Raw genomic sequence first — 24,958 nt, forward strand, 5'->3', positions numbered from 1 at the left:
ATGCCAACAAACAGATTAAGGCTGGTAGTCTGAACGGAAGGCGAAAGGTTTCCAAGGGGTTTAGTAACTCTTAAATGATTTGCAGAACCTGGATCAGTTGTGTCCAGAGACTAGCACCATCAGAAGATCAAGACATCAAGCCTCAAGGTTCATCACAGAGACAGAATTTGGTAAATAAAGAGCACAAGACTCCAATCAGCAGAGGAAGGCTGTCTTGTGGCTCATTTTTGCTCCATTTACGTACGTTAATAGATACAACCGTAATTGCCTACGTATTTTCATCCATTCTTCACATAGGAATGGATGTTGAGCGATACAGCCACTAGAGGGCGCTGCTCAGAGTCAAATCAGTCAATCAGGTTCTGGTCCGTTGGTCCGTATCCGCTAAGCCTTTAAAAAACATGCAGAAATACGGACGAAGTGGACGGCAAAAGGCGGATCCAAATGTTATCAGGACAATGGGGGTTTTTTTCCCTGCTCGGTTTCACACGTCAGAAAAGCAACAATTCGCCGGACAAACGGAACATTTCGCCTGGTTTCACACACGGAAAAATAATCCCCTGAAAATTCTTGCTTTCATTCGTCTTCCCAGATGGAAAAACCAAAAATTTAAGGGACCTTTTTTCACCCCACTTCTCGAGTCATAAACACACACACAGGAGTGAGAGACTCAGATAATGGATCACCAGAAAATGAGAAAAATCTCACTTGACCCTCAGGGCTTCCGTAGGTCTCAGTCTTTTGGACTGTAAATGCAGAGACACTAGCTTCTACAGTACAGCGCTGCTTTTTTGCACGACAGTACAGAGCGAGCGGAGGCCGTGCAGACCTCCTCTATGTCAAACCAGTTCATCAAACTCGTATGTTTCTTGGACGGGCCGCGTTAACCGCCATCCACAAAGCATAACATACTACCGCTCTCCTGCTCCAATGTGGTCTCCGCTCTCTACGTTCGCTCTGCTTTAGGTGCAAGAAGCTGGCATTTTCATCCGCGCACACTGAGTGATTTCCAAAAAGCTCACAGGAAAGGACACTGGACCCCCTAACTGAACCACTTTCCTCTGAATCATGAGTCATGAAGTGGCTTTTTACAAAGAATCCCAGCGACTCAAGGACGCCATCTGATGGCCGAGGAGCGGAACGGCAATCGAGATTTCCTTTTTGCAGATTTCACCCAACATATGATCCATCTTGGAGATCTGACAGAGTCTTTCCTGGAAGCACGTCCTCAGATGTCACCGGCTCCGGGCCTCCATGTTACCTTTTTGATGTAACCTGAATGAAGCTATTACGCCCCGCAAACAGTCTGACCTCATGCGGTGTGTGGACTAATAACAAACCGTGAAATGGATGAAAGAGGGATCAGACCGCCTTAAAAATCCTCACCAACTTTCTCCTAATCTCCCCCCTCAGATAATTCTTCTGCGGCCGTGCCAACTTTAAGCCCGGGCTCAACAAAAAGAGAGCAAATAAAAATAATGAGGAGCATGATATGAAGGGAAACAAAGAGGGAGATTAAAGCTCTTTGAGGCCGGTGTTTGATTTAATCTCACGGCCGGTTTGTTGTGCAACGCTTTCCCAGAATGAAGCGATTATGTTGATCGTGATGAGTAGAAGAAAGTCAATCGAAAAGTGCTCCATCGCCACTTTTGATTGGCGTCTGTTGATGGTCCAAACTGTGGCTGCCTCGAAGATTGTGACAGCTGCACGATGGATTTGTTGGTATCACTTTCTAATGCGGTAACGTAACCAATGGCTTAACTTAATGCCCTGTAATTCAGGCACAGGTCATTAAAAAGGGAAATGTTTTGGATTATCGGTGATTATTCTCCTCCAGCGTGACCTTTTATCCCCCCGATAGATGACTCACCGTCATTGTTTTTAAAGGAATAAATCAACATTTTGGGAACAAGAGCGAGTTGTTTTTATCTTAGCTCGGCAAGAAGGTAGCTCGTCAGCTAGCTCTGTGCTATCTAAGAGCAAGAAAACACCCAACAACACCTCTACAGCAGACTAATGAACACCTCACTTGTTTTGTAACTCATACATAATGTTATGTACATTATTAATGATTCAAAAGCCTTGTAACCACAGTGGAGCTAACAAACTAAAGAGCTAGCTAAACAAATGTGTTAAGCTAGCTTTAAAAGTTTCCTCCTGGAGGAAACAACACCATCCAAATTTGTTTCTAGATAAATATAAAAGTTGCTCTTAATCAAAGAATAATTCCACATTTAGTGAAATACACTTACTTGATTTCTTTCCAAGACTTTAAAGAGATAAAAAGTCCACAGCTTGAAGCTCAACATAGTTAGCCTAGCTAAGCATAAAGACTGGAAGCAGTTGGAAACTAGCCTGGCCTTGTACCAACTCAAAAAACAAACATTCAAATGCATCGTACCTACAGTATTTATTCCTCTTTGTCTAAAAGAAGCTTCCTCTATCAGTCCTTATCCTTGACTAAATGTTCAGCATCATCACTAGCTAGCTAGCTGGCTAACGGATGAAGATTTTAAACAAAAAGCCAATTGTATTGCTAACATTAATGGATGAATGGTTGAAATACTTAGCGAAAAGTAACAGATAAAAAGTGAGATAGTGTTATGTTATCGCTAAAAGTAATGGCCAACAGTAATGGAAACAACAAAAAGCTAATCATATAGCTGACGTTAATTGCTGAATGTTGGAAGTAGATAACTTAAAGTGAAAGAAAAATGGTGGGAATAGTGAGCAAAAAGTATTGATGAACAATTTAATGGGATAACATTAGCTAAAAGTAATGGCTAATGGCTGAGATAGACACAAGTGGTGGCTAAATGGTTCAGCCAAAACATTTAGTGAGTTCTTCACCAGGAAGATTTATGATGAGCTGAGGTTGGTATGTCTCTTCAAACCTCTTTCCCAAAAAGGTTGCTCTGCCCCTTCGCTGGCTTATAACTGATCTATAAATCCCCTGGTACTTGATTTGTTAACTACGAACAAAGCTTTTAGCTCTTTATCAGGCGTTAAATCAGCGGATTTTCTCGTGTCTCTCTTCCTGAGTTCTCGGGCCTGAGGGCAAAGTGAACCTCATGACCCTTTTTCCAGCCCGGAGGAGGCAGCAGAGCCAGCGTAGGGCTGGGAGGGCCCTGACATCAATAAAGGAAACACTTATGGTTGGAGTCGGGACGATACAGCTTGTGAGCGGCGAGTACGCGAGGCACAGGAATCTAGCTGGATGCCTTATTGGTCGCCCCGTTGCTGCGGCAACACCGCTTTTGTTTAGCGCTCAGCACATTCGGATCCTGGCGGGCGGTTTCATGGGGATTTGTGGATTTGAGGGCGCTGGATGCAGAGCGAGATACAAGAAAATTATAAAGTGTTTGACTTTTGCTTGGAGAGCGTGCGTGCATGCATGTGTGTGTCCCTGCAAACTTGTCAAGCAGTAGATCACTCTTTCCCTCCACTTGCTTTATCCCCTCGCTCCCTTCCTCACACACTATTTTTTTTTCTCCACTCCACAAACACAGGGTTTTCCTTGGGAGGCCAGAGTCGGGGCTTGATTTACTGTACAGTGGAATTATGGGACGGGAACGCTTCCCAACACAAGGTGGCTGATGGGAGGGTTTGCCAGCCTTCCGCGCCGATGGCGGGGGATGCTTTACGAGTCCTGCAGATGGAGATGATTTGTCTTTTTTTTAAAAGGGATGAAGCTCTGACGTGCGCAGCTTTGATATGCGCTGTCGCCTGCGTGGAGATCAAAGCGCTGGACGTCCGTCAAGAGCCGCCGAGGGCCAATTTCTCACTCGCGAGGAGAAAGAGAAATAAAGAGAGAAGAGCGTCTGTCAGCAGTGCAGCTTTTGCGGACCGTGCTGTGGTCGACTGTGAGGTCTCGGTGACCTGGCCCGGCTCGACGTGCTGGGCCTCACTGCTGGCTCTGGCCTTGACCAGCTGAAGGGAACATGATACTTAAATCATTCATAATTAGCTCCTTCCCTTTGCTTAATAACACATGAAGATAAATGGGTTCCAAGATTTTTTTTTTTGTTTTTTCCCGAATGGAAATAGTCGGTTTGGAATAAAAAAAAAAAAAAAGGCTAGAAAACGTCCGAGAAGTCTCGTATTGTAGTGGTTCCGGTCTCTTATTGAAGTCTCTCTCGTCTCTCTTCAGAACCATCGTTCACGTCTCTCCGGAGGGTGAAAACACTGACGCTCGGTTCTTCAGGAAAATAAACATTTATTTCTTTTTACATCGTCGTCACATGAAACATTACACAGAAACACAACGTGCCAGTGTGGAGCCTCACAAACCCGACTACACTGTGATTCTCTTTAACTGGTGCTCTTACGAGTTGATCTCATACACGATGAATGATTGCCCCCAGGAGTTTCTTTGTAGGTTTCTGCAAACTACACATATGTTCAAATTAGTTTTCTGTGGATACATACAGACATCTCTACAAGACCGGTCATGTCACGTTCACAGAACATGTTTATGACCTGACTTTCGTGTGCGTTCCAGCTTTTGTAAGAGTGATACGACTAGGTAGTTTTTGACGATGGACGTCTGTGTTTCAACATTTGTAAGAGTGATACCAACTGATTTCTTTAGGGAGACCCTGGTACAGTTTCCAGCCGTGTTTGTGGCAACGAGAACAGGTCATTTAAGACAAAAAATGATCTTCTCATAATCACAACCAAGTGGTTTATGTGCCTGAAGCTAATCAAATTGTGTTTCAACATTTTTAACGAGGCATCAGGACAATTTCCAGCTGTGTTTTTGATAGGAACGGACCGATTACTGGCCCCGGTCGATTATTAGAGATAATATTCAGCATTTTTTCTATCATCTGTATCTGATCTGTGTCTGATTGCCGATATAATAGCTAATAATTACTCTGGCACTGATGCAGCCTCCTCTGTCTGTTGTCCAGTTCACAACACGATCTGATTGGTTACTCATCACAAGCAACAGCCGACCAATCAGTGTTCGAGGAAAAGTAAATATATGGTGTTAAAAGATTACTTTGGTAAAAGTGAAAGTCACCCGGAGGAATAGTACGTGAGTAGAAGTCTTAAAGTGATGTTCAAAGTATCAAAAGTAGTAAAGTTATAGGAAATAATACATTTATTTACACGTGTGTATAAACAAGTTATCGGCCTGAGCGATTATCACGTCATCATTAGTTACTGGGAAAAAAAAGTAGCAGAGTAAAAAGATATTTGAGAACAATATTTGCCTGCCGTCAGAAAAAAATGGATATATTCAAGTAAAGTACAGGTATCTCAAAATTAAACTTGAGTTCAGCGCTTGAGTAAATGCACTTAGTTACATTCTATCACTGCTGTCAACACTGAATAATCTGAGTCTGCCAAAGTAACTAGTAACTATAGTAATCAAGTAAATGTAGTGGAGTGGAAGCATACACTAGCAGAAAATGGAAAGTGCCTCAAAAATCGTGTGAGAGTGGTGATAAATTGTACTTAGTTACATTCCAACACTGGTTATTCTAACTGTTCACACTACGATTTTCATTTTCAAATGTTCGCCTGCTCTAAATAACAGTTTTCAGTCTCTTTGATTACTAAATTATCGTTACCGACTCTAACAATAATCGGTCGACCCCTCGTGTGACCCAGATCAGCCAGAACAGGATCTTTGTGCCTGAACTCAGTGAGATGATGAGCACGACGTCGTCACAGCATAACATAAAAGATAAAGAAACATCATCTCAATCTTCTCCTGGTTTTAGGACGAGCAGAGCTTCTCCAGGGCGCTGTGGAGGGTCCTCAGGTCTTCCCTCATCTTGCTCAGAGCGTTCTGGATCTTGCCGGGCTGATCCAGAACCTCCACGCTGCAGGTGAACGGGTCGTAGCGGACTGCGAAGGGACGCTTGATGGCTGCAGAGTATCTCCTGCGGACGAGAGTTGACAGACGCGTCAGATTCAGATTCGGCACAAATGTTCAGGGGACAATAAAGAACACGGGTTTAGGAAAGAAGCACTTTTGATACGATGATGGAATCACAACAACAAGTGGATACCTCATCTTCATCTTTGCGTCCTCGAAGCTCTCGGACACAAAGTAAACCGGCTGGTAGGTTTGGTCCTGATACGGCTGCACTGCCGTCTCCTCGGGGTTGAACGGGCGGTACTCGGGCTCATTGGACAGAGCGTACTGGAGAGACAACACAAGTGAAAGACTGTGAGTGACACCGAGCGTTTAATGGATATGTAGTGGTAAATGTGTGTGTGCGTGTGTGAACGTAGAGACTCACAACAAGCTCTCCATACGAGGACAGGAGTCCGGCACCGTAAGCTTTCACGGTGCCGTTCTGCCTGCAGAGGCCGAACTCCACAGTGAACCAGTACAACTGTGGACACAACGACGAGAGATGATGGTTACACATGATGGGCAGTTCTTCACTTCGGCCACTAGATGGTGCTGAAGGTCCATGAAAGCGAAGCGAGCCTGCAGGTCTGTTGTTTAAATTGTGCAGTTTTAAAGTTTCCGTGATGTTTTTTTTCTGGAATTAAACGTGTTTTCTGTAATATCACATTTTTTTTGTCCTTCAGGGCCACCGTAGTTTTGTTAAGGACTAACAATACAAAGATAAACACGCCTGGATGTGTTGAAATTACACTTTAATTTTACGCTTTAAAATTCTCGCATTTAGGAATCCGACATGAAATAAATTGATAAATAAGAAACCCACCGTTGACAGTTTCTCGATGTCCTCATCTGAAGCTCCGAGCGAGGCGAGTCCAATCTCCTGGAAATGTTCAGATGGATTTATATTAAAGGTAATGCACACAAATCAAAGAACACACAGCACACTGCAGCCAGTGTCCTTACTTTTACATCATCTTTTGCTAATTAAGTTTATTCAATTTGTAAGAAAGTGGATTTTTGAGTCTCCCTCCCAACTCAACAGTCACGTACAACCAAAAAAAAAAAAGGGATAAATTCATGTGAATTACTAAAAACTGTCACACAGAGCTCCTTTAACTGGATGTCCAAGTGTAACTTCTAACTTTTGGGTGCCTTTCAGGGTAGTTACCTGTGAGAACTGGGCGAATTCTTTATCTGCCAGCATGGGAATGTGTCCCAGTAGCTCATGACAGCAGTCTCTGTGGGAGAAGAGCCGAGTCAGCACGAGAACAAGCAGCTGAACACATGAATGAACGAGTTCATACAGAAGGGCGACTCACGGCTCGGGCGAGTGCATCGGGGCCGAGGAGTGGCGGATGTACTGCGTGCACTGAAACACCCTGAAGGCCAAACTGCTGAGGAAGTCTCTGGCTGACAGCAGGCCGGCGACTGGACGCAGCTGGAAGCCGGTTCTCTCTGAAAGCGAGCGCAAACGCCGTCAGACACGCGAAGGAGAGGGCGAAAAGTAACTGAGTACACTTACTCAAGCGCTGTACTCCCTCTAGACTTCTTGTATGGATCAATTAAAGGGTAATTCCACCAATTCCACTCATTAAAGTGTGTTACAGTAGCATAGAGCCTTTTGTGAAACTGTTACAAGAAAATATTTTATGTTTTGAAGGCAAAAGTCTTTTGTAAATTCACTTTTTTTTCATTTAAAAATGATTTCTTAGTGTCCCAAATCTCTCACACTGTACTACTCTGTCTATTCTCAGCCCATAATAGCATCTGTTTATTCCAGTTATTAAGTTCCCGTCACCTTTCAGGAAGGCGGAGACCTCTCTGAGCTGAGGGATGCGGTCCTCTCCGTAGCCGCACTCCTTCTCCAGCTGCTGCAGACCGTCCATGAACTGCCTGCAGGCCAGACTGGAGTAGATGCTCCTCAGCTGCCGGTACACCTCCCTCCTTTAAACACAACATCATCACCACATCAGTACACTTCAGTCGCCCTCCAATCTGAGACCACGACGTGCAGGACTCATCCTCACCATGTGGACACTTCCTCCGCCGTATACTCCACGGTGGGCAGCGGGTCGCCTCTGTGACAAAGAGAAGGTTTTTTTTCATGAGAGGATGTCTGGATGGTACTCGGAGCTTCATGAAGAGTTTTATTAAACGTCTGACTCACTGTTTGTATCTGAAGGCGAGCTCAGAGATGAAGGCGCGTCTTTTTCTGTACTCTGGATCGCTGTAACCCTGCAGACAAACACAAAATATACAATAAACATACAGCACAGCTAACATGCTAACAAGCAAGTGCTAGTTGGGTTAACGTGAAAAAACAGTATATTACTGTAAAAGTACCGTAACATTACTGTAATTCTGCATGTTTATATCTATAGTACAGATAGTATCATAATGTAATCTTACATAAAATACAGTATTTTCACAGTTAAATTGTGTCTGACTAACTGTAGAAACAATATATGTTACTTTGATTTTCATCTTTGTTAGTTTAAAGTAATTACAGTACACTGCTGTGAGTTTACTGCAAATATTAGCCGCTAATTAACTGTAAAAATCACAGTAGTATATTTTCAAAGTGATACAGATTTAGGTTTCAATGCTAATAAACAGACTATGGTTGTGCTAAAATGAAAACAAATGATCTTTGCATGAAAACACTGTATTTTCTCAGTAAAATTGTGTCTGGGTTACTGTAGAAACACAATATATTACTGTGATTTTCACCTTTATTAGTGTAAAATAATTACAGGACACCCCTGTGAGTTTACTGCTGCAATTTTTAGCCAGTAAACAACTGTAAAAATCACAGTAATATATTTTTAAAGTCATGTATAGTCAGGCTTACATGCTAAAAAACAGAATATGCTTGCCTTAACATGAAAACAAATTATTTTCACATGAAAACACTGTATTTTCACAGTAAAACGTGTCTGATTTCTGTAGAAACACAATATATTACTGTGATTTTCACCTTTATTTGGATAAATTAATTATAGCACACTACTGTAAATTGTTGGCCAGTAATTTGTGCATGAACACACAGTTGTTTGTCTGATAAATGAACGTAACATAGACTCACCGGATGCTCCTGGTCCATGTCCGGATCAAACTTGGTTATCAACATGTTGCATCTGTCGAGGTCTTTTATCTGCCGGGGAAACCAGGGAACTGTGACGGGAGAGGAGATAATTAGCGCTCCTGTAATTAGCTGCATGTTATTATCATACAATCACATCTAATAAGGCCTGTAATGTTGCAGATGATGTCCCAGTGATCAAAAAAAGCATGAACGGTGATGATAAAATCAGGTAGTTGCCTTTTTCCTCGGGCACTGATCGGACGTCGTCGACCACTCTCTTCAGCGTGTTGATGAACACGTCGAGGTCGGAGCTGTGAACTTCACACCTCATGAAGAACTCCAGATCCGTCGTGCTGTTCTTCGTCTTCCTGCCCGGCCGACTCTCGATGTGGAGGAGTTTGGCTTCAAACGTCTAGGAAGGAAATTTAAATGTGTCAAAAAAACAAAAAAAAAACACTATTTGTGTTTTGTGTTATTCATTCTGTCTCATCGATGCTCTTACATCCAAGAATAACCATTTTGTTTTGATGAAAATGAAATGTTAATCAGCATGGATATTTATTTGTTTTATTCTTATTACACTTCAACAGGTTTTACATGGAAGGTAGCAACATATTTAGAGGTTGAGGCTTCAGATGAGGCGTTTGAGGGACCGTGTTTCGCCTGTTCTTTAAGATTGGAGCCTCAAATTCAAATGCAAACGTTAATATTATTATAATCTATGTTATTACTAAAATAGTGCAGTGTTGAAAAATATCCAAGTACATTTAGTGTAGAACTGTTCTATGCAGTGCAATTTCAAGCTTTACCTCACTTCTAAATATTGTAACTTTTACCCCACCACATCTATGTGCAAAAAAAATCAAATTAATTTTATTGTCTTATACTATATTTGACCTAAACGACCTTAAAGTTGCACAATATTGTTGAAAGTTTCCCTGTAAAAGGTATGAAGTAACAGAAAACTGAAATCTATCTCAAAATACAGTACTTGAGTTACTACACATGTATGTATATTTCTAATTGATTATTATTTAAATTATCTAATGTTTAACTCATTTAAATGACTCTTTATATGCAATCTGCAAAGTAACATAGTAACGGAAGTAATCACACAAATGAAAGTGGAGTGAAAGTTCAATATTTAGCAGAAGTGTAGCAGTTGAGTAAATGTACTCAGTTACTTTCCATCACTGACTAAAACAACAGCAGTGCAATAATTCAAAAATAAAGTGATACTTTTGTGTATTTTTACTGTCATATTCCTTCTTTTACTCCATTAACTGATCTGAAAACTATACATTTGAGTCTCACCTCGAATATTTTGCCCGTCTTGAAGAATCCCGCGTTTTTCTCGCTGCTGAGCGTGAACAGGACGTTCAGCGTGACCCTGCCGTCCTTCTCCTCGAACACAAAGCCGTCTCCGTACCTCGAGGGCCCCGGGGAGCCCGACGAGCAGCTGCTGCGCTCCCGCCGAGCATCCTCGATCAGACTCTGCTTCCTCCCGCTGAACGGGGCCGCCGGCGCCACAACACCGTCCGTCTTCATCTGTGTGTGTGTGAGACAGAGAGAGAGAGAGAGAGGGAGTGTGTGTGTGTGTGTGTGTGTGGTGTTAAGAGATCAGACAGGGAGCTGCGTGTGTGTCAGCATCACCTCTGCGCTCAGGTTTAAATACCTTCTCATCTGAGGGATTATGGAGATGAGGTTGTGCGTTTGTCTTTTTCTGAAAGCCTGTTTTGCGTCACGATGTTACATCTATTTACGGGACAAAAATAGAGCTATATTCGGAGGGAAGGGGGGAAATCCACCGTCACAGAGAACGCTGTGAAGCATGGGTGGATGATTTCACCAAATCATGTCAAGAGGGTTACATGTGGTGCTTCTAAAAGGGGTTCGGCCCCTTGATGTTTTCCCCTTTTATTGCTTTTATAAAAAGAAACGTATATAATTTAGGTCGTTTGACAAGAATCCACAAAAAAAAACCCTCTTTAATGTCAAAGTGAACACAGATTTCGACAGATTTAACCTGATGTACTTTTAAATTAATTGATATTACTTTGTAGAATCTGTTTTCATGTTGACAATCAAGGTTTCTTTTTGTCACTTCTTGGCAGAAAAGCAGAGAAAATGTCACATCTGAGGCTGGCTCTTAAAAGGAAAGATTAAAATTGGACAGAGGAAATGATTGTAAAAAAAGGTGTGATGGACGGATGAATGTGAGTTTGAGGTGTCTGGATCAAACAGAAGAACATTTGTGGGATGCAGAATAAACTCAAACAGATGTAGAGTAGTTGATAAGCACAGGAATTAACACTAAAATATCTATAAATATAAACGACTGAAAGAAAGAGGACAACTTTTTATTCTTTTTAGGTTTTATTACAACATATCATGCATAAACAAAACATTTCATTAAGCCAAGCAAAGTGAAAGCTAGTCACAAAAATTGCCTCTCAATTTGTTTTGTTTTTTAAGGTTTGAAATGCATAAAAAATATCACATTAAAGACACAAAGTGAAGTTTACATATTGAATCTAAACTCATTAAAGTAACTAAAGTTTCTTCATAACATTTAAACTGTAATAATATCGACAGTAACATTCATTATCATCCTACGTAACTAACTAGGCTACACTTTTTTTTTTTTATCTCTTCGGTAAGATACTAACTGGATTACAGAAATATTGTCATTATTTGACTTGCATATTTTATTTTAAGACAAAGAAAGCATATTTGCACGCGTGCTGCGCAGAGCCGCGAGTTCGCCGCTTCATTCAGAGAGCTGAAGATATTCTCAGGAACCCTTGGATCAGATTTCGCGCGCCTTTACTCCAGTTTTCCGCAGGGCTTCGCACAGTTTCCCCATTTCACCTGAAAACACAGGAAAAAAACAACATCAGAAGGAGATAAAAGTATCTTCAACGACTCTCTGCGGTGACTTTGTGCTCCATTTTCTAGTCAACATGAGGAACACGTCGATGCGATTTCATAAACACGCGATTAGACAGAAATAGCCCTGTTATGTCATCTCAGCTGCGGGTTAATGGCCCACTGTGCTTTCTATCGACTGCTCAGGCTCGACCCATGTAATCCTCTCTTTTATTATTATTGCCTAACATCAGTTTAGTTTGAATCAGTGGTTTGCAGCAGCTCAGGTGTCACAAGACAAATCTAAGTATGGTGGGATGATCCAGTAAACCAGTGTTTTATAATAAAACCTTTCTCCGCTTAGAAATACTTACACTTTCATGACGTATAATATTTGGCAGTGGAGTTACAATCGCACAATAAACGTCATGAATGTAACTGTTTTTAGTGTGTTTCTAGATTTGCAGCTGTGCCAACCTGCTGTAATTTATATTTATATGTGTGTGACTTCGGTGTGCTCGCCAAGAATACATTTAATAGTAACGTAGCAGAAGACGAAGCATTATGTCGCTGCATTTTCATTGTGTTGTTTATGATTTGCTGGCAGGTTATTCGGTCCTCCAGCCAAGTAGAGAAACCATTAAAGTGAAAAATGACATTTGCAAGACCTTAAGTGTTGTTGCGGGAATTAATGTAACGTGTTTACATGACAATGTAAAGGGTCATACAGGAATTCAGTGCAAGTTCAAGAACAGTTTTTAGAACAGCTCTTCTAAAAGTCTTTCTTTAAAGAGTTTTATGAGTATATTGTACACAACTCAACCCATTAAAGAAACATAATCGGCATTTAGCAGATTTCTCTGCGTGCTCCCGAGACCCTTCTTTATAGCTCAAATAAAACATCTATAATCTAAATCTAAACATTTTAAGGTCCTTGTTGTTTGTTTTCACCACGATGAAACTTTTGCTTACCACGATAAAAGTCAGCTTCTTTAACCCCTCAAACTTTACAGTATGCAAAAATAAACTGACCGTGTCTTTGAACAAATGCAGGAACAAAAATCTGATTCTGCAAATAACCATTGAACTGTTGTTGACTTTAATTTAATATCTTAGTTCCACAGAATGTTTTTTATCTCAAGTTTAGCTCACTTTAAATGTGGTGAAACTGTCCAACTTAAGTTATGTTAACTCAAACATTGAGGGCGGCATTTTAACTTACATTTTTAAGTTAAGTTTTAATAGCTTAAAATAATTCACAGTGTAAAACTCGCTGATAGTCTCTTTAAATCTCGCTGACGGCTCTATTGGACTAATATCTTGTTAGCGAGATGCTGAAAGAAACATGATCTTTATTAGAAAAACAATAAAGAGCTTATAAAGTCATGCAGCCTCAAACTGGCTTGTTTACTGTTTCGGTAGTTCTCCTCAGTTTATTACTCTCCTGTAAATAAAACATGTTATGTGAAAGCCTCACTCGTAAAATTTCAAAACTAACTGCTCACAACTCATAAACATATGGAACTGATGATGATGGGTCACAAGTGGATATTTTAAGGGATCATAAACCAAAAGAGGTTTGCGACAACGGCTTTAAATAATGATTCAAACCAATTTAAGTAAAGAGAGAGAGAGAGAGAGAGAGAGATTGTAGAGTCTGCTGGGTTTGAAATATAATCACGACTGTATCTCTGACACGTACTGTTGATGCTGTCAGCCAGGTTCCTGAGCTGCTGGGTGCTGTCCAGCACTTCGATGCTCTGGGTGTAGGGATTGTAGCGCACTGTGAAGGGCCTGGGGATGGTGGCTGCAAATCTCCTGCAGGGCAGAGAGATGCTGATGTGAGACAGAGTTTTTGTCACGCAAACTAAACCTCAACGCTTCAAACTTGTCGTATTTCCTTACCTGACTTTCTCCTTGGCGTCCTCGAAGCTCTCAGCCACAAAGTAAACAGGCTGGTACTCTGTGATTGGATACTTCTGGAGGCTGGTCTTGTCGGGGTCGAAGGGCTGCAGTTTGGGCTGGTCTGTCAAGCAGTACTGCGAGAGGAAAACCATGTAAGAATTTAAATTTCTCAATGAGTGTCTCTATTCCCATCAGTAAACAGGAAGTGCAGCATGATTCAACGCGGCGTTCGCGGCTGATGTGACTTGGCAGAGTGCACATCCTCTGACAGCCGCTGATGTAACCGTGACCTCGATAGACGAGCCTCTCATCCTCTCACTGCCCCCACTTACCCACTGAACCACTTTACCCACACCCCGCTGGGCATGGAGGCCGACTCCCCCAGTGACACATTAAACCTGAATCTGAGTGGACCACTAACCCACTGCCTGTTGGGCCATGAGGTGAACGTGTCATAACAACAGATGGGGGTTCAGCGGGAGGTAAGAAAAGCACAAAAAGCAAACTGTTTGTCTCGCTGCTGCGGGGGTCCACCATGTCTGACATGTACACAGTGTTTTCTTAGAGCCTGTGCCTCAAAAACAATCACACCCCTCCTCCTCCTCCTCCTCCTCCTCCTCCTCCTCCTCCTCTTCTTACCTGCAGCTCTCCAAACGATGACAGCAGACCAGCTCCGTAAGCTTTGATCTCTGAGCCCTGCTTACACAGGCCGAACTCCACTGTGAACCAGTACACCTGGAGGACACACACACATAAATATCACCTACACACCAAAAAACAGGCAAGAATTCACAAACACACAAACAAGGAGATTAATGTAGAACTCCTTGATCCCAAACATCCTTGAGAAGACACAAAACGTGAGGGGAAAGAGGCCGGAAGTCGAAAGCGGACGTAGCAGTTAAGTTCGGTTGAACTGTTTCTTCGGTAGAAATCAGCAGCAATCAAAATGTTCACCGTCACAGATCACTCTGCTTTCAGCCATCGTAATTCAACACATCTGTTGTATCCGCTCTGTTGCTTGTACCCAAATCTGTTTTATGCATTTGTTTGTGTTTTAAAATATTCAATTAAACCAGTTTTCTCAAATTAAAATAAATCATAAATCATCAATCATAAATAAAATTAAATAAAGCATGCATCTGCTAACGTCAAAGGAAATGATGACACTGTTTTGATATATAACATCTGTTGCACTGCTTATCTACTATGTTCATCAGTATGTCTGAGCAGTTCAGAAGCATCTGGTCTGAAACAAGCAGAATTAGAAGCTCTTTTCGCTGATTAGTTCATCTGAGTTAATTGTTTCTCTTGTACTCACGGTTGCAAGTTTCTCGATGTACTCGTCAGGGGCACCGAGGGAGGCGAGACCGATTTCCTATACAGAACAAAAATCAAAGCAGGCAGATCAGAAAATTATGTTTTTGATAGATTTGTATGTGAAGATTACACTTCGTTAAAACAACAACCACAAAGTTATAAAGCTAAATTAATGTGCAAAACCAAGAGTGCAGTGTAGAAAATACGCATAAGAACTAACAATTAACAGAACAATATAAAAAAACACAAGTTTAATCTTAATGTTGCTTTAATGCTAAAAGCTATAATCAGCTCATTGTTTTATTCAGTTTTGTGTTTTTGTCATCTCAGTGCTTCTGCTTTGACTGGACACTTTGTTACCTGTGAGAATTGGGCAAAACTCGAGTCAGCAAACAGAGGAACGTGTCCCAGGAGCTCGTGGCAGATATCGCTGCATGAGAAATAAAAAGAAAACGCTTTAACATCACAGATAGATGTATTTTTCCTTCTGTTATATCTAAGTGTGGACACTCACGGCTCAGGTGTGTATGTGGGCTTGGAGCTGTGACGGATGTACTGCGTGGAATGAAACACTCTGAAGGCGAGTCCAGCCAGGAAGTCCCGGGATGACAGGAGGCCGGCCACCGGGCGAAGCCGGAAACCTGTGCACGCTGCAGGAAAAAGGATGGAAAGTGTTAATGAGGAGGGGGAGGAAGTGGGGCGTTTGAACAGGTCCTGCTGCGGGGGAGACATCACCACGATGTTTCTGAAGTCAAATGAACGACAAGACGTTTCATCTACAGCACAATACTGCGGGACTCACACTGCAGGAAGCGGGACACGTCCTCCAGCTGTGGGATGTTGTCCGGCCTGTAGCCGCAGTATTTCTCCAGCAGGGGGAAGACGCGGTTGTGTTCGCGGCAGGCGTGAGTCGGGTACAGAGTCTTCAGCTCCTTGAACACTTTGCCCCATGTCATCCTTTCAGCCTCTGTGTACTCCACCCGAGGGATGATCTGGCCACTGGGATCAAGATACAAGGTTGATGTGTTAGTCTGTGTTTAAAAAGTTTAACTGTCCATTTATATGTTGCTACAGTCGATCAGTTCTCTCCCTCCTCTTGCTAATATCTTCTAGTGAAGGTTGAAATAGTTGTTTCAGTTTCTTTCTTTAGGTTTTTCACAACTTAGGATGGACAACAGACTTCATGACCCCACCATCATTTCAGTGTTTGTCTGTTTTACAGTTATGTAAATGTTAACCACCTCAATGAACATTTCATGTGGCTGGTGGTTTGGCGCTCTCTATAGTGCCTCTAAACAATACTTCTTAATTATTCACACAAAGACCAAGACCCTTTAAATCTGACATTTACGACCTGCAATTTGTCTGTCTTTGTTTATGATAATTTTTACCCCAGAATAATCACTTCAATATGAAAACATTCCCTCCCCAGCTTCTTTATGGGCTGGAAAAACAAACAAAATAAGTAGTTTTATATAATAGTTTTTATTTTAGGTGTAGTTACTGTCTGTAGTTGTAGGCGATGTCAGCAAACTCCTTCCTGCGGGCTCTGTACACTGGATCTGTGAAGCCCTGCGCACACACACACACACACACACACACACACACACACACACAAAGGAAAGCCATGTTAGATCTCATGATCGCGGCCCGGCCACTCACAGCTAAATCAAAGAGTGGAAATCCTCTGCTGTGGCTCTACCCCGTGGCCTCCGACAGCATTATGCACTCCGTCTCTAATAAGAGCGCGCAAATACATATTCAAATGAAGCCTTTGTAGAGCTTACGATGAATACATTTTGCTTTAATGGCGGTGGCAAAAGGGAGCAATTATCTATAATTATAGGGGCTCAATTAAAGCAATGACATCAATTTGTGTGTCTAGATAGTTTCCATTAGAATAGACGGCAGAGTGCAGCCTGTCATCTCCGCAGCCCGTCTTTCATAAGACATGTGGGCGTGAGTGGACACGTATTCACACACAAACACACACACACACACACACACACACATGCAGAGGCAGGATGTGGCACGCACACACACACACACACACACACAGTGATGGGTGAGTCAGTCCTTACCGGGTGATCAGCCTCCAGCTCGGAGCCATAACTGAGGATCTGGTTGGCGAAGCGGTCCAGGTCCTGGATGTCATTAGGGAACCACGGCACTGAAGAATAATAACAGTTATTTAACGCTGATAATGTCTGTTTTTATTCAACAGTCGTAAGCATTAATTCCACACACACATTTAGAAACTCAGGATGTTGTTACGTAGTAGAAGTGTTCTTATTTGTGTTCTTGTAACTTTCTCTCTGTGCAACATTATTCTAGAGAGATTTAGAGCTCAAATCAATTATTATCTTTTCTATTAATTATTATTTTGTGGGATTTTTTGTTTTTGCTTACATTCTCTGTAATCTCTGGCACAAAAGCTTAATCAATAAAAGATTAATAAAAGTATGTCCTGTCCTAAATAAGGTTAAATCAGCAACTGTATAGTTTCCTTCGCAGTTTTATTTAATATGATTTATTAAAGAGTTGTGATCCCACTGTGCGCCACACTGCTTTATTGTCTATTTTACTCTAAACAAACCCGTGATTTACTAAATGAACATCATAGTCTATCAAGGAAGACTTGAAACTAGATATTAAGACCAAAAAATAATCAGGAAACTTTTTACAGAGGTAACAAATCAAGTGAGAATTAAGGTTGTTTTTCTCGTAAGCTTACATACAACTGGACTTCTTTTTGGAACCAGTGTAGTCGCCCCCTGTCGGCCATTAGAAGAATGTATCAGACCAGGAAGCTCCGTACATATTTTCATATGGTTTATGATTTTAAACCAATCCCAGTGCGAGCTGATTTATTAATATTGTGAGTTTAAGCTGACAAACACACGTTACTAGAAATCACTTTGTAATTAAAAGATTTATATGTGTATGTCTTCACATGTTGTTGTCCTTATTTATGACAAATAATTTAAGTTTCAGTTGTTTTTTACAGTGTAGTTCCATCGCGGATTTGTAACTTTTGTCAACTTATTGTAGATTTAATATATTTGGGTTTTGGGCTGATCAATGAATGAAAACTGCTATAAATCATTGTTTGTCGCAGCCCTGATACTGTCTGATTCTTGACTAATGTAAATAACTACAGTGCAAATGTGTTTCGATGTAGACGAAGTTTTGGCTGAAGGATTTTTTTTCAGTGTCGTGGCATTTTGACACTCAGCAGAACAGTAATCAACGGTCATCTGCTTGTTCATATGGATTTATGACTCTCAAAAACACTGGGGCCCGATCATTAATCTACATTTGTGCAGTGTGGTCCAGCCCGAGGCCCCCAGGAAGACAATGTGTCCCTGCCAGGCTCCTCTATAAACAGGCAGCCTCCAAAACAGGCCATAAATATCCCCTCGTTCACTTGACCCTGACCATCAGACCACAATGTCTACACTGAGGTCAAAGGAGGATCCATGGTGGCCCTGTCTGTCTCTCTGTCCCTGACCTTGGCATGTTCTCCTGCCCTGTGTTAGTCTGGGACCAGGACACAAGGCTCCTCTGTTCCTGCCGAGCCTGTTGGTCCTCAGAAGCTAAACTAATGTCATTCTGGAAACAACTAATAAAGGGGTCACGATATGGGCGATGAGCCATCAGTCTCATCGGCGGCGCTGGCTGTCCATTACCCGGTCTGGCTGGGGGGTCACGAAGCGCCAACACAACAGCCAGCAGTTGATAAATAGACGGTTTCAGCTGAATTGATCTCCATATTATTTGATTTCTTTATTATTTTTCAAGTAGTGTGGGTCTTGGGATGGCTGTGTTGGATCGTCCATCCACCAATTTTCCTCTGAAATTTATCTCTCACAATGATTTTCATCAAATTTTTGACATTCATAGTCCCCAGATGATGACAGCTGGAGACTTTGGTGATGCTGTTTGCCTCAACAAATATTGGATATAAATAGTAAAGAAAGAGAAATCCTTAATAACTTTACTTGTCACTTGATTTCTTTCAGTTGTTCCGCCTGCAGGTCAAAGTTTCACATATGAGAAAAAATGCATCTTAATCTGCTGAATGAGTCGGCACAACATTTGATTAAGACATTCACGCTCTTCAGAGGATAAACCCTCTTGACTTTTATTCATATTGTTTCAAGAGGTGGCTACTTTTTCAGAGTTTTGGAGACCTTGATCGTTGCTCGCTTATAGAACCTCTAAAAGCCTACTCCTCAGCCTTTTCACAAAGAGATTTACAACATTTCAACACTTCTTCTATCTGGAAACAGGGACACCCTCTCAAAACATCTGGAGCGACACGTTGTTTTGGTTTCCTCATGCTGTTGATCCACCTTTATCCTGTCCAGTGTCAGTCCTCTCCCCACAACGCACACACTTACTAACCTGTGTCCTTCTCTTTGTTGCGTGACAGCTCGTGCACGTGGCCGCTGATCTGTGTACGCAGCCCGTCGATGACCTCGTCCAGGGCCTGGGAGCAGGTGGAGTCGACGCTGATGAAGAACTCAAACTGGTCTTGGTTCATGCGCGACGGACGAGACTCGATGTGCGTCAGGTTGATGCCCTTGTCCTGCGAAACCACAGACAGACCTGTGTTGACATTTGTTTGTGTTTTAAAGCGCTTGTCTATTTAAATGGTTGTATTTCATGAAATATGTTGAGAAAGGAAACATCTGTGAATGTTTTTTGTTGCAACAGGCTGCGGCACCGTCTCTGTTCCACCACAGGAGGGTGCTGTGTTCCCACTGAGCTGATGGCTTCTTATCAGAGATTGTGAAGTCCACCACGACCTCGGGTCAGAGCTGTCACGCTCTTTTCTCTCTGCAGACTGCCACAGAGCCAGACAGACTGCACTTGTATAATAAAGGCATTCAGAACACACTGTGGCGGTTTAGTGCAAAAACCGTCAAACAAATCATCCTTCCCAGCCGACATTTAGGGTTCTCTCATTCTCTCAGACCCCCATGGGATGTTTCCAAACTTATTTGGACACCACTCACAAGTCCAAAACGCAAAAAAGGCTTCATCTCGTGTTTCGAGAGCGTGACAATCTTAAAAGTGGTAATTACCATCAGAAATGTGTGTTTGTTTACGTAACTTTGGGGAGGGAGAAGAGGGAGTATGATGTTCTCTGTCTACTATAGGCTCAGTAAAAAGGAGGGCGTGAGCTGCAGGGCCTCCTGTATTACTTCCATCTGGATCCCATTGTACATGTAACAGCTTCTCTTAGGGGGCCATGTGGTCCAGCGTCCCCCAGGCGTGACCACAGCCTGAGCCCAGGTTGGCATTTTAAAGAAACGATGACTTGCATTATGTGATGCTGTTATCTGTCACTGTCAGCAGCTTTTACTATCACACCGAAGTTCGTACGGTGATTTAAGTTTCAATGATATCGCTGTTTCTGTGCGCAAGGAGAAATACTTCAACATGCGTGCAATTGGTGACCTGGACCAGCGCAACAAAGCCTGCGCTAAATCCTAAACCCAGCAGGATGCAGGAATCATTCAGGCAGATTTCAGTACCCCTCCGAGCCGTCCCTCCTCTGTGACATTAAACCTCATGTCGCCCAGCTAAGGTGCGAGGTCAAGGCCGGCCCATGGCTCTGAATCGTCACATGATGACCGCACCGCCGTGTCACATGCGCCTGAGTTCTCGGCGAATAACAACGGCGAGGCAGTTTTAACTGAGCACCTTTCAGAAGTATGGAGATTAGACATTCCCAGGATGAAAATGTGAACATGAGCATGTGATAGGTGCAGCTCAGCTAAACGTTAGCACATGGTTCAGGCCAGCAGTCGTTTCCAATTTTTCACAGAAGGCACGAAAAATGTGGAAATCGTGCAGCATGTTTTCTTCAAAGCTCGGTTTTATGGGGAATCAGCATATGTTACTATGCAGGGATAGGGGAGAGGGGCGTGTTGCTGGTCTAGGGGTCATCTGGCCTGTTTTTTTTTTCTTAAAAGCTGGAAAGAGGGGGGAGGAGGGAGGTGGAGCAGGGGGAGGATCGGGAAAGTGCAAGCTCATAGGTTCAAAGAGGATCCTGATGTTTGCTGCTGCATTTGGACAGCAGCGTTTGGCACATAAACTGGCACAGAATGGAATCAACCCTCCCACATCTCCACCCCCAAAACATTTCAGGGCAGTAAAATTTAACCGAGAAATGTTTTTATCTCCGAATGATTTGCATGTTTTTTGAAAACAATTCCTGGTAAATGTTTCAGAGACTCTGGGTTTTTATTTGCAAAGAAGACGAGCAAGCTTGTTAGGAAATCTGTGTGGAAGATTAAACAATGGAGTCGCTGTTGGTCAGTGTTTATGATGTGCCTGCGTGCAGTCACGTACACACAGGCGGTTTTGATTGATTGGAGAGAATATAAATACGCACAAGCATTGATCGATGACCTTCTTGTGGGCACAAGCCGTCTGATCTTTGACTCCAATGGGCAGAATTGTGAAATCGCTCCATCAATGTGTTCAAAATTCACATAAAGCACCGATTTGACACATGGATTTCAGTTTGTTTATCACCACTGTACCTAGTGGTGGCATCAAGGTTATCTCGGCTTGGACTTGAGGTTGTCAAAAGTATCGACACATTGATAGTTTTTGTTCAATTCCACATGTTTAAAGCAACAACATGTACATTTCTGGTAAAAAGATGGTTGACAGTTAGGTTTCATTCCCAGGTCGTCAAAAACTGAGGTTACCGGGCTGGTGACAGACAAGATACATGTCCAAAGTGTCAGTATTTGCAGACCTGTGAATAAGACTCAACGATTGATTATCTGTCTCCTTAAAGCTGCATACTGCTTCAAAATGAGACAATACCAACATTTGATAGAGTCGAGATACAAATGTCTTCTTAGACTATTACTTGACTTCTTACGTTAGCTCGGGTTGCACTCTTTTAAACAGAATGTCTGATGAAAAGCATTATCGAGTTGCATTATGGGATATGTAGGAGCCAGGCTCATACTAGTAAAAAGTGAGAATTTCCTAGTTCACTGCCGGCACTTTTAACCGGGACGCCTCCTGAAATCAGAATTGCGACTTGGAAAGTTTGACACGCCTCATCAAAAATCCAAAATGGCGGCAGAATATATTGTTTCTGAGCACTATGAATAACACTTCTCTCTTTGTTGTGTCTCATTAAATCAGTCTTACATACAGTTCTGTCCAACATCCAGCTACAGTGTGCCGGAAATACCTTATAGTTGGTTATAATGGTCCCGTTTTAATTACTTTATATAATATTCGGTTACTCAATCTGTAGCATTGTATCACTATATAATCTGATTACATATCTTGTATGTAAAATTCATGAGTGCAAAGTTACTAGTATTGTGAATTAATGATGTGACATATTTTCTATTAACTTTAAATAAATAAGTACAAAAAGCGATCGCTTTGATTCCTCCGCCGTCCAGTGTTTGACTTTCTCATTAATATAGAAACCCAGGAGGAGGAGGAGTAAGAGGAGGAGGAGGAGGAGGAGGAGGAGGAGTAAGAGGAGGAGAAGGAGGACGAGGGGGAGGAGGGTCAGCGGATCAAAGAGTTGCTTTGATCCGCTGTCATGTTCGCACACAGCTGATAAACAAACATCAGCGATAAGATCAGTTTGTTTAGTCTCCGTCTTTAGAGCGGAGGAGGCCGTGAGCATGAAATGATTCCACAACAACAACAGATCATCAAAACCTCCTTTCTGCCTCAAAACTACCGGAGGAGAAATTTATGACTACTGTAAATGTTGAAGCAGATCTTGTAACACTTTAATATATTTCTACCTTGAGAATTTATAAAGAGATGTCACGTTCATGTCGCCTGTTTTGTTTCACGTTAATGAGTAACTCTGTAACCTAGCCTTACGGCTAACGCTCCCTGATTAGCATGCTACATAACAATAATACCAGTGATAATACAACATAGTAGCCTGGATAGCCCCCCCCCCCCCGCGTTTCTAATTTTAATGCTAAGCTAGGCTAACTGGATGCAGGCTGTGACAGAGGCATTATCTCCTCAACTAACTCTCAGCAAATAAATCAACAAGTGTATTTGTCAGAACATCAGAGAGTTAATCTGAACATTCAGCTCATTAACTCGCTCGGTTATTATCAGGGAACGGCTCTTTTATTGAATTCCTTTGACTTAAATTCCTTTTTAAAAATGTCATTTAATCATTTTTTGAGGTTAGATGTAAGAACAATCTTAGTCACTCAAAGGAAATGCCTAGAAATTGTGTTTTTTTGAACCGCACCATAATAAAAACAAAAACAGTTTTACCCTGAAGAGACTTAACACCTCCAGCAAATTAACATTCCTCCGTCCTCTGGTTGGTCTTAAACTGCAGGAGAAACTCCTGAGCTCATGCAGTACGGATCATATGAGCGTCGGACAATGTGGACCGGGTCCCCTCACTTTGAATTACACTGCCGTCTGCGCCATGAAACTAATCTTATGGTCTGAAAGAAACCTTGTAGTGACAGATGTGTTCATATAATCATCAGCGGGGACGAATATCCTGAGTGAATCTGCTCCTGATCACATGAGGATCAGCGAGACTGACGGGGCGACGAGAGATATTTACCTCAAAGAGCCTCAGAGCCTTGGCTAAAGCCCCGACCTCCTCGTTCAGGGAGAAGATGCAGGAGATCACTTCTGTCTTGTTGTCCGTCTCCTCCTCCAGGTACATGGAGCCTCTTCTCTTCCGCTGTGAAGGAAAGATGTCAGGGAACAACATGAGGCTTGAATGTGGGGAAGATCATGGACTTATCTTGTGTGTGTAAATCTCAGGGGAGCAGCCAAATGCAGCACCACTGGGATAATAAACTCAGTCATCTTTATAGTTTATCTTGATCTCCTACAATCTGTATAATACAACATGTGTTTTACAAATCTAAATCTAGCATCTGATGCTGCTGTTTGATTTGGGGTGTCGACGTCATTGTGTGTGTCCTGGTTTAAGCGCGGCCATGTGTAAGAACAAGTGCGTGAAATCTGGTTCAAAGCCGCGACATTCCTTGATGAAGGCGTCTGATTTTAAAGGTCAAAGCCGCGGACACCTTTAACCTTTAGACGCAGACCGTGCAGAAAGCGGTAAAGAGTTCATACCTGGCCACATGCGTCACACATAAGGGGAAACACAAAGTTGTGTATTTCATCTTTGACAGAAAATCAAGGGAAAGCAGGAGAAGCTGCAGCTGCATGATTTGTAGCTCTATCAAACATTACTGACAGGATAATAATTGTCATCCAGGCTGCAGACATGCCTGTAAGTTTGTGTGTCACAACAGCACTGGATTTCCCTTTTTCTGTTACATCAGCTGTTTTTTTTGCAGTCCATTCAATTCACTTTGGCAACTTTGCATTATCCTGCTTTGTCTGCTTGCACCACCTGGAATATTCCAGCTACGACTCTGCACTGCTGTTGCATTAAAAACAGACAAGATGTCATTATTATGACCTTTTCTGGCTATTTTCAGCCTTAAACGAGCACATCAGGACATGACAACGGACACAAGCTGATGCATTTGGTCCTTGAGGGTCAAGAAAAAGTTGTGAGACAGGAAACACAAAGTGGTTTTAAATCAAAAGGACCAGATGAGACTCACCCCGGTGACCGGCTCCTCTGTCTCTGCCACTGGCCCGTGGTTCCCATTGACTTTCTTGTATGCAGCGTCCATCCTCCTCTTGGCTCTTCAGGTGAACAACTCTGTGTGTGCTGATGCTCTGATGCTGTACAGGAGTTTGGATCAGCAGCTCCTGTCTTTAAAGCCTGCCCTGTTACAACAGAGGGACACGTGACAGCACACACACACCCCTCTCCTATCGGTATGTCACGGGATGGTTGTTGTGAAACAGAATTTCAATGGCACATCTGGATCTTGTTG

The 24,958-nt window shown here is 42.3% G+C and overlaps 2 protein-coding genes and 1 long non-coding RNA gene across 3 annotated transcripts; 1 reads left to right on the forward strand and 2 right to left on the reverse strand.

Annotated features, from left to right (window-relative positions):
• Positions 1 to 4,199: 4,199 nt before the first annotated feature.
• On the reverse strand, positions 4,200 to 10,613 carry th2 (tyrosine hydroxylase 2). Its single transcript, XM_030439283.1, has 12 exons — positions 10,272 to 10,613; positions 9,195 to 9,369; positions 8,958 to 9,046; positions 8,040 to 8,107; positions 7,900 to 7,950; positions 7,671 to 7,816; positions 7,192 to 7,327; positions 7,041 to 7,110; positions 6,696 to 6,752; positions 6,258 to 6,353; positions 6,024 to 6,157; positions 4,200 to 5,894 (listed from the first exon to the last, which is right to left on the reverse strand). Exons 1-12 carry the CDS (start codon positions 10,503 to 10,505, stop codon positions 5,729 to 5,731), a joined length of 1,422 nt encoding a protein of 473 aa, XP_030295143.1. The 5' UTR covers positions 10,506 to 10,613; the 3' UTR covers positions 4,200 to 5,728.
• On the forward strand, positions 6,346 to 8,881 carry LOC115595147 (uncharacterized). Its single transcript, XR_003986649.1, has 3 exons — positions 6,346 to 6,783; positions 7,032 to 7,441; positions 7,678 to 8,881. It is a non-coding gene; the product is annotated as an uncharacterized LOC115595147 (long non-coding RNA).
• A 701-nt stretch (positions 10,614 to 11,314) lies between the features above and the next one.
• pah (phenylalanine hydroxylase) lies at positions 11,315 to 24,953 on the reverse strand. Its single transcript, XM_030440213.1, has 13 exons — positions 24,680 to 24,953; positions 23,656 to 23,778; positions 19,458 to 19,641; positions 17,132 to 17,220; positions 16,555 to 16,622; positions 15,853 to 16,049; positions 15,565 to 15,700; positions 15,411 to 15,480; positions 15,052 to 15,108; positions 14,370 to 14,465; positions 13,731 to 13,864; positions 13,528 to 13,643; positions 11,315 to 11,828 (listed from the first exon to the last, which is right to left on the reverse strand). The coding sequence occupies exons 1-13, from the start codon at positions 24,749 to 24,751 to the stop codon at positions 11,767 to 11,769; spliced, it is 1,404 nt and encodes a 467-aa protein (XP_030296073.1). The 5' UTR covers positions 24,752 to 24,953; the 3' UTR covers positions 11,315 to 11,766.
• Positions 24,954 to 24,958: the final 5 nt, after the last annotated feature.

Source organism: Sparus aurata, chromosome 14 (genome assembly GCF_900880675.1).
Source record: "Sparus aurata chromosome 14, fSpaAur1.1, whole genome shotgun sequence".
Taxonomy (NCBI): Eukaryota; Metazoa; Chordata; class Actinopteri; order Spariformes; family Sparidae; genus Sparus; species Sparus aurata.

Bases quoted from the DNA above. Each gene is read 5' to 3' on its own strand.
- th2 (XM_030439283.1), bottom strand. From the start codon at position 10,505: ATGAAGACGGACGGTGTTGTGGCGCCGGCGGCCCCGTTCAGCGGGAGG. The intron at 9,047-9,194 runs GCAACTACCTGA...CTCCCGTCACAG, and splicing joins ATCAGTGCCCGAGGAAAAAG to TTCCCTGGTTTCCCCGGCAG. The intron at 6,753-7,040 runs GTAACTACCCTG...GAACATTTCCAG, and splicing joins AATTCGCCCAGTTCTCACAG to GAGATTGGACTCGCCTCGCT.
- pah (XM_030440213.1), bottom strand. From the start codon at position 24,751: ATGGACGCTGCATACAAGAAAGTCAATGGGAACCACGGGCCAGTGGCA. The intron at 14,466-15,051 runs GTGAGTACAAGA...TGTGTCCTCCAG, and splicing joins ACATCGAGAAACTTGCAACC to GTGTACTGGTTCACAGTGGA. The intron at 11,829-13,527 runs GTACGTGTCAGA...CTGTGTTTTCAG, and splicing joins CCTGGCTGACAGCATCAACA to GTGAAATGGGGAAACTGTGC.